A 12,997-nucleotide genomic window follows, 5' to 3' on the forward strand; every position below is an offset into this window, starting at 1 on the left:
CCCAGAGAAAGCCCGCTGTCGCAGACAATTCCAACCAATTCGTTGATCACAGAACAGAACTCCACAACAATCTTGCTATGGAACTTGTTTTTTCCTATTGTTGGTTTTTTTTTTTTTGAGATACAGTCTCACTTTGTTGCCCGGGCTAGAGTGCCATGGCGTCAGCCTGGCTCACAGCAACCTCAAACTCCTGGGCTCAAGCAATCCTCCAAGTAGCTGGGACTACAGGCATGTGCCATCGTGCCTGGCTAATTTTTTTCTATATATTTTTAGTTGGCCAATTAATTTCTTTTGTATTTTTAGTACAGATGGGGTCTCACTCTTGCTCAGGCTGGTTTTGAACTCCCGACCTTGAGCGATCTGCCCGCCTCGGCCTCCCAGAGTCCTAGGATTACAGGTGAGAGCCACCACGCCTGGTCTTGATTTTTCCTATTGTTATAAGAAGTCTGGAAAGAGGTCTCTCGAGAAACTAATTTTTCTCAACAGAAAATTAAAATTCCAAGCTATTCATTTTGATCACTGGATTAGAAAGATGCATAGCATAGACTCAGACATTTAGACTCTGGGACAGGCAACTGGAAATCTAGTGTTATGGCTTAGGCTGCTGTTGGCCCCAAGCAATGGACTTTTCTCAGATGTGCATATAACAAACTGACTCTCTCACTCGTTCTAATGCTTGTCGGGGCTACTTTTACTCCTACAACGAACATCTGCCATATTTCCAGGTACCTTCTGCAAGCACAGCACTGGACCAAGCATTGTGTGGGGAACAAAGAGGGAGAATGAACATTTACCAAGCGACTACTATGCACCCAGACACTGTGACTGACATTTTCACATGAACTTACTGCTTACAATGCTGTAGTGAAGGAGGTATTATTATTAATGTTCCTGCTTTACAGATGATGAGACAGGCTTTAAGACAGTGAGGGACCCACCTAAGGAAATGTAACTAGCAGGACTGAAATCTACACATTGGTTTGTTTAACTCCAAAGTCCATGTTCTTTCCATTTAACCATGTTACTTTCCAAAAGAAGAGTTACCATCGTAAATGAACTTGAAATTAACTGGGGCAACTGGGACAAGCAAAGTCTTTGTCTAGAATGAGGTTATAGATATATGGATGACTTGGCAGTGGTGATGGTGCTGCAGAGGAGGAAGAAAAGCCTCCTCCCACTTTTTTGCTCAGGGATACATGTTCCTTAACTCCAAGGGGAAAATCAAGATGATCCAGAATAGAAAATAGAGTAACAAGGGGTTGAAGATACACACACACACACACATATATGTAAAATATAGATACATACATATTTATGTAACATATCTATATATATATATATATTTCCCATTCACTGCTGAGCCAATGGGAAGGTGAATTCATATAACTGTTCTTAAAACCAATTTGAAAATATCTATCGAATATCTTGGCATTTACATAGCCTTTGATCTCTGCAATTCCCTTTAAGGCAACTAATCTAAAGTTAACAGTTATGAATGTTCAGAAAATAAAAATACACACATAAAAAAGAGGCTGCCCACTGCCAGACTATCTATAAATGTTAAAAACTGGAAATAGGGCTGCTTTGGGGAGAGGAAGTGGGTGGCTGAGGGACTTACCTTGCATTTCCTTTGTAGAATTTAAAGAAGAAAAAATAAAGACAAGGGGAAAAGAGGAGGAAAGAAAATGTAATAAAAGCCTCCCCCTCAAAAAACCTGGAAATAACCTAAATAGACATCAAAAGTGAATGGATTAAATGCATTTTAAGGGAAGCAGATTATAGTACTTAAGATGATGAAACGTGGAGTCAGCCAGTCTGAGTTCTAACACTGTGCAGCCTTCTAAGTGTGTAACTTGGGCAAGTTATCTAACCTCTCTGAGCCTCAGTTTTCTCATCTATAAAACTGGGATGACGATACTATCTATAATCTATTATTGAGAGATAATACATGGAATGCTACTAATATAATGCCTCACATATATTAATTCCATGGCAAATGTTAGCTACTGTTACAATTTTAACAATGAATACTTTGTATTATGGAATACAATGCAAACACTAAAAACACTGTAGCCCTTGATTAAATGATACAGAAAACTATTAAAACCTGCTATGTGAGGAAAACAGGTTGTCAGTGTATAAAGTATAAATTTATTTTTATTTGCGAATATATCAGCATTTTAAAAAGGACTGAAAGAAATATATATGTTAATTGAAATTATGGATGATTGAAATTTTTTTCTTTTAAAAATCAGTATTTTCTGGCCGGGCACTGTAGCTCAACGCCTGTAATCCTAGCACTCTGGGAGGCTGAGGCAAGAGGATCCTTTGAGCTGAGGAGTTTGAGACCAGCCTGAGCAAGAGTGAGATCCCGTCTCTATTAGACATAGAAAGAAATTAATTGGCCAACTAAAAACATACAGAAGAAATTAGCTGGGCATGGTGGTGCATGCCTATAGTTCTAGCTACCCAGGAAGCTGAGGCAGAAGGATTGCCTGAGCCCAGGAGTTTGAGGTTGCTGTGAGCTTGGCTGACGCTACAGCACTCTAGCCCGGGCAACAGAGTGAGACTCTGTCTCAAAAAATAAAAACAGAAAAAAATAAAAAAATAAAAAAATCTGTATTTTCTATAATGGAGGTGATTTGCTTTTATCATTAATAAAAAATCTTTTTATGAAAAAAGAAAGCTGCGTTTTGATTATAAGTGGAAAGTAAACTGGAGGATTTCTTAACCCTGGTGTTCTGTGGGCTTTCTGAAATAGATCTGCATTTTCATGACTGAGGAAAATGAGAACAGATTTGAGGACTGTTCTAACTATTTCAAAATGTCTTTGGGGGATAGTAATGCAGCCTCCTAAATTAGTACATGTTCATAATCGTAAAACCTAATAGAAATTGCATGCCAGACTGTAAGGAAATTTAATTTATTCAGTTTCTTCCTAAAACTACCATTAATGGGCAAAAAGCTATTTGATTTTGGATAGCGACTTAGATTCTTTCAACCAAGTGATGTGAGCAGCCTTAAGAAAAAGGACATAGTGAGGAAGGTTTCATGGGACCAACAGTCTCTGTTCAGGAGGCCAGATTTCTTTTAATCCTGCTGTAAGGCCATAATCAGATATACTAAATCCTAAGGATTTGCAAAATTTACACCTAAAAGACAGAACTCTTTGTATTTCCACCAAAACACTTCAAATAACTACCTTCTTAAGAATCAAGAGAGTTGGTTTTACTTCTGGCTTCACTACTATAAGCTATATAGCTTTGGGCAGAAAATGAAATAGAAAGAAACAAACAAACATACCAGAAGGACAATTCATTAGTTTTCAGAGAAGAATACACAAAGCAGACTGGAATGCTTAGGTTGGCTGCTCAACACATTTTCTCCCCTGTAGGGAAGTCATGGTGTCAGATCATGAACAGCTGAAGACTAATCTCCAACAGGATGACTGCGAGTGCTGGAGGGGCCCACAGTCAGGCCGGCATGAATACTCATGAGAACCTAGCAGTACTGGGCACACACTGACTCATGCTCTTCTGCTTTCAGGCAAGTTGCTTAAGCTGATTTTGCCTCAGTTGCCACATGTGCCAAAAAGGCTTACTATGTATGGTGTGGTATAAGCATGCAGAGAGAGAGAGAGACAGGAGTCTGGACCCTGGCTCTGCCACATGCTAGCTGAGATCTTGAACAAGAGACTTAATGTCTCTGTGGTTCAGCTTATTTGTGAAAGGGGGAAATAATAGAGCTACCTCGTCAATTTATTGTTAGAATTAAATAAGATAATGCATTTAGGTGCCTGATTCTTGGTTGAGTGCTCAATAAATAGTAACTCCTTATCATCTCAGAGCTCATCTAAGAAAATAATGCAACATGGAGCCAGGCACGGTGGCTCATAGTGTGTAATCCCAGCACTTTGGGAGGCCGAGACGGGAGGATCGCTTGAGGCCAGGAATTCAAGACTAGCCTGGGCAACACAGTGAGACCCTGTACAAAAAAAAAAAAAAATTAGTCAGGCATGGTGGCATGTGCCTGTAGTCCCAGTTACTCAGGAGGATGAGGCAGGAAGACTGCTTGAGCCCAGAAGTTTAAAGCTACAATGAACTATGATTGCACCACTGCACTCTAGCCTCAGCAACAGAGTGAGTCCCTATCTCTTATTAAAAAAAAAAAAAAGAAAAAAGAAAATAATGCAACAAGGGAAGGGAGAGTGGTCTGAAAGGTAATTCTGACATAACTTATCAGCAACACCACTGTAATCTCAAAGTTACAGTTTCAGATAGACCACTACACTTTCATCATATTTTGCTTCCTCTACTTGGGCCTGGTCTATTTAAGGTTGTTCCTGTATATGTTTTTTTTTTTAATCAAACTTTGCCACTTTGTATTTTTCTCTCTTTATCTAGCAGTGGGGCTCTTGTCCACACCCATGGGAGCTAATAGCTGCATGTGGGCATTTCTTAATTCTGACCTTTCTCCAATCAGTGCCAGGATGCTACTTGCTGACATAGAAGCCCTACTATTAAGTACCACCAAGGAGCACTGCATCATCCTCAATAGCGCTTGTTATGTTTTTAAAGATTGAGGGATTCTTTGACCCCACCATCTCCTACAAAGATGTCCAAGTCTCTTACTCTTAGTCTACCAGCTCCACCAAGCCAAAACTGCCTAGTAATGTTATCTATGTCTTTTTTTTTTTTTTTTTTTTTTACCATTCTTTGGTCAAATGGAGATCTGCAATACTTTAGTTCTTTCTTCTTTCTGCCTTTTTTACTTTCAAAGTCATTCAGGTAGTACTACTGTTTAGCAAGTACTTCACTATGCTATGGGCATTGAAAAATGAGTAGGACACAGTCCACAAGTTGTTCAAAGTTTAACAGGGAAGACAAAGATATAAAAATAATTGTTAACAAAGTAGAGATGCAGTCTAGGTACTGTGGTGCTTTGTTATTGTTGTTATTGCTGTTGTCGTTGAGACAGAGGCTTGCTCTGTTGCCCCGGGTAGAGAGCACTGGTATCATCACAGCTCACTGCAACCTCAAACTTCTGGGGTCAAGCGATCCTCCTGGCTCAGCCTCCTGAGTAGCTGGGTATACAGGTGTGCACCACCAAGCCTGGATAATTTCTATTTTTGGTAGTGATGGGGTCTCACTCTTGCTTAGGCTGGTCTTGAACTTCTGACCTCAAGTGATCCTCCTGCCTCAGCCTCCCAGAGTGCTATAATTACAGACATGAGCTACAATGCCTGGCCTGGTACTGTGGTGTTTTGAGGGAGAAAGAGGAATGCTCTGACTGAGGGAAGAAATTGTGACACTGCAAGGAATCCACAATAGCCAAAGCAATGCTGAAAAAGAATAAAGTTGGAAGACTCATACTTCCTCATTTCAAAGATTACTACAAATCTACAAGAATCAAAACAGTGTGGTACTGGCCTAAGGACAGATACATATAGATCAATGGAATAGAGTGAGAGTCCAGAAACAACCCATACATCAATGGTTAACTGATTTTTGGCAAGGGTGTCCAGCCCATCTAGTGGGAAAAGAATAGTCTTTTTAACAAACGATGCTAGGGAAGCTGAATATCTACATGTAAAAAAATGGAGTTGTTCAAACTGTTTAAACGGGGCAAAAAAAAAGAAAAAAAAAAAAGAAAAAAAAAAAAGAAAAAAAAAATGGAGTTGAATCCTAACCTCATACCATATACAAAATTAATTCAAAATGGATTGATGACTTAAATGTAAGAGCTAAGAGTATAAAACTATAAAACTCATAGCAGAAAGCACAGAGTAAATCTTTATGATTTTGGACTAGGTAAGGTATCTCAGACATGATACCAAAAGCACAAGCACACACACACACACACACAAATATATATATATATATATATATATATAAATCTGAGTACAGAAAATCAAAGGACATTATCAAGAAAGTGAAAAGACAACCCACAGAAAATACTTGTGAATCTCATATCTGACAAGGAGTCTAGTATGCAGACTTTGAAAAGAACTTTTACAACTCAACAACAGAAAGACAAATAACCTAATTTTAACATAGGCAAAGAATTTAATTGGCATTTCTTCAAAGAAGATATACAAATTGCCAATGAACACATGAAAAGATGCTTAAGATCTTAGTCATCAGGGAAATGCAAATTGAAACCACAATGAGATACCACTTCATTCTCACAGGAGTGGCTATAATTTAAAAAAATGGAAAATACATGTTGGTGAAGATGTGGAGAAATGAGAATGCTCATACTTTGCTGGTGAGAATGTAAAATGAATGGCACAGTCACTCTGGAAAACGGTTTGGCATTTCCTCAAAATGTGAAATTTAAAGTTACCACATGACTCAGCAGTTCCATTCCTAGGTATATACTGAAGAGAACTGAAAACACATGTCCACCCAAAAATTATACACAAATGTACATAGCATTATTCAAAATAGTTAAAAAATGGAAATAACTCAAACATCCATCAACTGATGAATGGATAAACAAAATGTGGTATATCCATGTAATGGAATATTATCCAGCCATAAAAAGGTATGAAGTACTGATATGTGATATTCATGGATGAACCTTGAAAATACTATGCAAAGTGAAGGAAGCCAGGCCCCAAAGGCCACATATTGTATGATATGTGAATGTGCAGAATAGGCAAATCCCTAGAGACAGAAAGTAGATTAATGGTTGTCAAGGGAGTGGGGAATGACTGCTAATATAAGTATTAGAGTTTCTTTTTGGGGTGATAAAGATGTTCCAGAATTAGACTGTGGTGGTGGCTGCACAACCTTGTGAATACACTGACAACCACTAAAGTGTACACTTAGAAAGGGTTAATTTTGTGGTATGCAAATTATACCTCAATTTTTAAAAAGATGGGCAGACATTTGAAGTGGATCTTTTTTTTTAGGAGACAGAGTCTCGCTCTGTCACCCAGGCTAGAGTGCCATGGTGTCAGCCTACCTCACAGCAACCTCAAACTCCTGGGTTCAAGCGATCCTCCTGCCTTAGCCTCCTACGTAGCTGAGACTACAAGCACATTACATCATGCCTGGCTATTTTTTTCTATTTTTAGTAGAGACAGGGTCTCTTGCTCAGGCTGGTCTCAAACTCCTGAGCTCAAGCAAGCCTCCTGCCTAGGTCTCCCAGAGTGCTAGGATTACAGGCATGAGCCACCATACCTGGCCTGAACTGGATCTTAAAGGATATGCTCATTGGGTAGACAATAGTGGGAAGAAAAAATAAAATGAGAAAAGGCATGGAAGTCACAAAAGAGCGATGTACATCCAGGGAAGCGAAAATGGCTCTGAGGCTGGAGTATAGGGTGTGGCAGAAACTGAGCTAGCAATGTAGTGAAGGGACAATTATGAAAGCCCTACATGCCAACCAAGGAGGAGGCCATGGGGTACTTCCAATGAGAATGGGATCTCCTCCAGGAGAATGATATAACCAATTGCCTGGCTCAGTCCCTCTTGGCAAGCCCAACACTCATTCTTCTTATCATGTATAAAATACATTTATTTAAAGCACTGATTATTCTGTTTTCTCTCCAGCTGAGTAGAAACTCCTTGGGGACAGCTTTGTTTCCAATCTTGACTATGTCAGTCCAAATGGAGTAGCCTATGGAATTCCTAAGATGTTGAATGACATTGGCGATTTCAACATAACTCTGAACTTTTCTAACTTCACAAACCTTTGCTCACATTGTCACCCTGTTTGAAATGCCCTCCCAATCACAAATTCATTTAAAACTCTGCCCTGGTCTATTTCAAATGCCATTTCCTTATGAAGGCTTTCCTTCCCCCTCCCCTAGATTTGAACTCTCGCCTCTTTTAAAGAGGGTATATTATATACTTTTCTTACAGTACTGATTTCCTCATACCTTACATTATAGGTATCTGGGCATTCCTCTCATCTCACACATCTCTTGCCCCTCACCTACTGGAATCTAAACGCCTTGGCATAAATGGTCTACACCTTTCCAAGCCTTGCAACTCCCAGCACTGTGCTGGGTAGAGTCTAAATTGAACTGTTCAACTAGTGGCAAAAATGATAGAATCAGAGACAGAAATACTCATTATCCTAGAAGAAACTACACAAAACAGGATGCAGGCACAAATAACAGAGAGCATATGTTGAATCAATTTGTGACCACTTGGCTTGTTTATTTCCATCACATGGATTTCATTTTGCTAGAACTCCAGAAGACTCAGACAAAAGTAATGGCCTCCCAGCTGCTGTGTTCCCAAGTCTGTGGTTTTCTTATGATATAAACAAAAGATTCTGGAGTTATGGTCTCTGTTAATATTTGCTGGTATGGGTCTGGGGGAGAAATGGATGGTGGGGTGGGGTAGGGGGAGGTATGAGAGAAGTCCACCTAATGAACCAGCGGTTCATATAAGCAACACCTGGAGTGTTAAACCCTCTCCAACTGTTATTTTATTGAAAAAAAAAAAATTCCATTCTTCCTTCAGTAAATGTAAAAATTCTTTTGCCAGCTGCATTCCAATCTAAAGTGTGTGGCAGTTCAGGAGAGATGGCAGCTGGAACAGATCACATTCAGGATGTAGAGAATGCTTACCAGCAGCGAGGGGATAATCAGAGCCTGCAAAATGAATCCTCAGAGCCATGTTCCTCTAAGAAAATGGATTAGCCTTGATTTGCCTGCTTGCAGTGTTCTGCCTATAAATGCTGGGAATACTAGAAATGTCTGTCAGCATCTGATTGGTGAAAGGATCAGCCTTTTGAATAGAAAATTGTGACATCAGCTATTTCAGGACTTCCCACTCCAATTCATAAGACCCCAAAGCCTAAGTTTTGGTTTTAATTCTATTTTTGTTAAATATTTACAATCTACTGCAAAACCAAATTCAGACCAAATGTCTGCTTGCACAACCTTGTGACACAGCCACTTCTCCTGACAAGAGGGAAAAAGATTTATTTATTGAGCACTTGTTATGTGACTGGCATCAGACCAGTCACTTTCTTCATGTTCCACCCTCACAACGACTCCAAGAGGCAGATATCCACATTTCACAGGAGATACGTGGGCCCTGATGATGTAACTTGGACCCAGACAGGTTAAGTCATTTGCTCAACACCCCCAAAGGAGAAACTGGAAGAAGTAGCTCTGTCTTACTCCAAAGTCAGCGTTCTTTCCACTGCCCTCTGATATTGGTTAGGACGCCCCAGAGAAGTTCTTTCTCCAGAATCTGCAAGAATGCTACAAGAGCCTATGACTCTAGAATAGGTGTTGGCAAACTTTCTCTGTAAAGGGCCAGATAGTAAATATTTTCCTATTTTTTTAAGCTCGGTAGGCTATATGGCCTCAATTACTTAGTTCCCCACTGTAGCACAAAAGCAGCCATAGATAATATGTAAATGAATGAACATGGTTGTGTTCTGATAAAACTTTATTTACAAAAACAGGCAGTGGGCCAGATTTGGTCCACAGGCTATAGTTTGCCAACCCCTGCTCTGGAAGGTTCTAGGGTGGGCAGCTTCATGTCATTCAGTCTTAGAAATCAATAAAGAATTGCCCCTTTCTAGCTAAATTAACATACATGACAGTCTTCTACATTTAAGACACTATGAGAGATAAAGAGCAGTATAGGACATGGTCCATACACTTAAGGAATTTATAATACATTCTTTTGGGAAGAAAAGGCACAGGCACATAAAATCCAAAAATAGCAACACAAGATAGTACCTGGTAAGTGCCAAAGGAGGGGACTTGAGGGCCAAGGGCTGACTGATGGGCCACCACGATATTAGAAAACCGGAGTCCACAACCTGATCAAATCATCTTGCATTGGCACCAGAGCTCAGCAAGAGTCGGAAAAACCTCTCAGTGGGCAAGAATGAAGAATGAGTCAGAAGTTACAGCCTTAAGCGCTAACAAAAACATCCATTCTGGCGAGACCACACTAAGGTTTTTAGCATGTGTCAGATGCTAATCAAAGACATCTCCTTTAGACTCAGCAAATACATTTTCTCCCAGTCTCATTCTGAAAGGACAAGCAATTGACCTCAGGTACAAGATAAACTGAGTGCTTTAGGGACCCCACGAGGTCTTTCCATTCTCCTCTCCGCTGATACGGAAGAGCCTGAAGAAGCCACAGGCGAGGGCCCATAGAAACCATCTAGGGCCACGCTTGGAAGCCTAGTAAGGAGCCGTTTCTCAACACTTTACCTTGCTCATGGCAGTCAGGGCAGGGTCGCAGGCAGCATCCAGATCCTGCACCAACAGCTGAATGCTGCTGGAGATGACACTGCAGATCAAACAACATACTGTGGTCACGACTTACAAAAATGACTGTTTAAATGACTGACACAGCCCCTTATAAATGTTTTAGGCCCCCTGTAAAAATTAGGTTCATCATTTCATCAGAAAAGCTCAAGCTTTAATTAATGACAGTGGAGGAGAAGTGTGGCTCTTTCCTCATGTCCTGGTCTTATCTGGGTGTGCCCCATCTCATCAGGACACAAAATTCCATGGCTAGTCTCACTGATCGCCACCCCAAGAACCCCTCTTCACATCATCCTCCAAAAGTACCTATTTCCAAAAAACATTTAATTCAGAACTGAAGGGGAAAAAAAGTTAAGCAAAGGGGAAGAAATAAACTAGAAGAGAATTTCGATTTTTCCTCAATAAGTGGTTGATATCACAGCTGAAGCTTGGCCCATGCCTATTTCATTTAATAGCAGTGGAACGGAAACTGACAGCAACAAAAATATTACAAGGTAGTAACAGGGAAAGAAATATTCCAAGAAGGCTTTATTGTTTGAACTTCTTGGTCAGACATCCCTCACCCCTCAAACACACACACACACACACACATGCACGTGCACATACACACTCTTACATCCCCAATGGTTAAAACCAGGCCATTTACACTTCATATTCTGAAACACTGGAGGTGGGCCTGGCCCTCCGTGGATTTAGGTGGGGGCAGATCAGACATGGACAAGGGAGAATGTCTTCTCTTCAGTTATTCTAGATAGTGCAACAATAAAGATGCTATAAGCCAAAAGCATGATTGCATCTGAGGAGGCAGAATGGAAGGCAGCTGCACTAATTCTAATGCTGCTTCTTAGGGGCTACTGGAGAATAATTCAGACCCAACAGAAAGCCCTGGAAACCTCTTAGGTTCTGCAGTGACTAAAGCCAACAGCCTGAGACATGCCACTTGGTAAAGGAGAAAGGGCAGGCCTTGAGCAAATACACGCAAGGTACATACGTGCTGAAGGTGTCCATTTCTCCAGTCAGATTGATTCGTTCAATCAGACTTACATCAACTTTTTCTTTGAGTTTTTCCTCGAGCTGTTAGAAAATGAAACAGAAACAGGCTTAATGATTATTCAAAAGAGTACCATAATAGCAATAGTTAACCTGTACTGAGTTTGGTGATTCAGGCATAATTCTAGACATGTTTCATGTATTGACTCATTTAATTCTCACAACCCTACGGGGAAGATTCTATTATTATCCTCATTTTATGGATGAGAAAATGGAGGATGAGCCTACCCAAGACAGTCAGTGATAGGGCCAGGAGTCAAACTTCCTTCAACCTGTATCCTTTAGCACTGTGCTATAGGTGTTTCTTGACACATTTATAATTCATGTCATTAATTTTGAAAAGACCCTGATTTTAAGATATTCTCTGCACCACGAACTGCAGACTTGCCCATTAACACTGGAAATCTTTGGTGTAAGGGGCAGTAAAACCAGCTAAACTATTGAGTGCTATAAAGCTATAGACCCAGCACCTTGCTGAGGTGTTGGAGATACAGAGGTAAACAAAATGAATGTGGTCCCTGCTTTCATTAGCCTACGGTTTAGGATAGAAACACTCAATGTGCTCCTACAGCCTCAAAGAAAAATACCATTGGACCAGAAATTATAAATACCCAAAAACATCCCTGCTAATTGATTCATCATCACTCTTAAACCTATTATGCAAACTCTAAGAATAACTAATGTTTTGTCTTAAATTTTTAAAATGCTCTTAGGGGTGTGTAAATTGTGTAACTTTTTTAGAAGGCAATTTATTGAAACACCAAAGATTTAAATATACGTACTCTTTAAATCACCAATTCACATCTAGAAATACATTTCAATGAAATAATAACGTACAAAGATATATGAATACTCCATGCAGCATTCATCAATTCAACCACTATTTACCGAAAGCCTACTTTGCGCCTGGCTGTGTAACAGAGTAAGGGAGTTGTTCAGTGAACAAAACAGGTAAGATCCTGTTCTCACAAAGCTCACATTCTAGTGCTGTTTTGCATTATTGAAAAACTGGAAACAATGTCCATGTGTGTCTACAAACGATTGATGAAACAAATTATGGCACAGGCTCATAATGCTCAAACTCTTGAGAGGCCTTTTCCCATGACACTGAAAATAAAATCCAGACTTTCTAACCATGATCTGGGTCCTGTCTAGCTCTCTGGCCCCATCTTCCTACTTTCTACTTTGCCTGCTAGGGTTTGGTGACACTGGCCTCTTACGTTTCTGGGACACACCAGGGTCCTCCTCCCTCAGGACCTTCATCCTTCACACTTCCTACTTCCTCTCCCTGAAGTGCGTCCCACTCACCCTCCCAGCCAGCTCCCTCACGTCCCAGCCCTTCCCGGCTCCTGCCTCGGTTGTCTCCTTCGCAGCACTCAGGTCTCGGCTTCAGTGTCACCTCCTCAGAGGCCCTTTTTGGCCACTCTCCTTCAGTGGGCAACTCCCTCATTCTAACATGGCCACACCTGTTCCTTCCTCACACCTCAAACATGAAGTTACATCTTGGCTGGCTTGTTTATTATCTGGCTTCCCTATTAGTTCTAAGTTCCATGCCAGAAAGCAACTTGTCTACTCCATTCACCACTGTTAATTAACACTGTTAATTAGCCTCGTACTTAATAAGTGCTTAATAAAGATCTCTTGAAAGAAGAAAAGAATGAATGGAACACCCCATGCAGGTGTTAAAAATGC

General features: G+C 40.4%; 1 protein-coding gene across 1 annotated transcript in view; it reads right to left on the minus strand.

Moving 5' to 3' along the window:
* VPS53 (VPS53 subunit of GARP complex) overlaps nucleotides 1-12,997 on the minus strand; it is a 156,173-nt gene that overhangs the window by 36,648 nt on the left and 106,528 nt on the right. The window contains exons 16-17 of the mRNA XM_075994275.1: nucleotides 11,247-11,329; nucleotides 10,199-10,277 (exon numbers count right to left, since the gene is read on the minus strand). Coding sequence (XP_075850390.1) covers nucleotides 10,199-10,277; nucleotides 11,247-11,329 — 162 coding nt within the window. The remainder of the gene's footprint in view (nucleotides 1-10,198; nucleotides 10,278-11,246; nucleotides 11,330-12,997) is intronic.

This window comes from Microcebus murinus, chromosome 18 (assembly GCF_040939455.1).
Source record: "Microcebus murinus isolate Inina chromosome 18, M.murinus_Inina_mat1.0, whole genome shotgun sequence".
NCBI classification, from domain to species: domain Eukaryota; kingdom Metazoa; phylum Chordata; class Mammalia; order Primates; family Cheirogaleidae; genus Microcebus; species Microcebus murinus.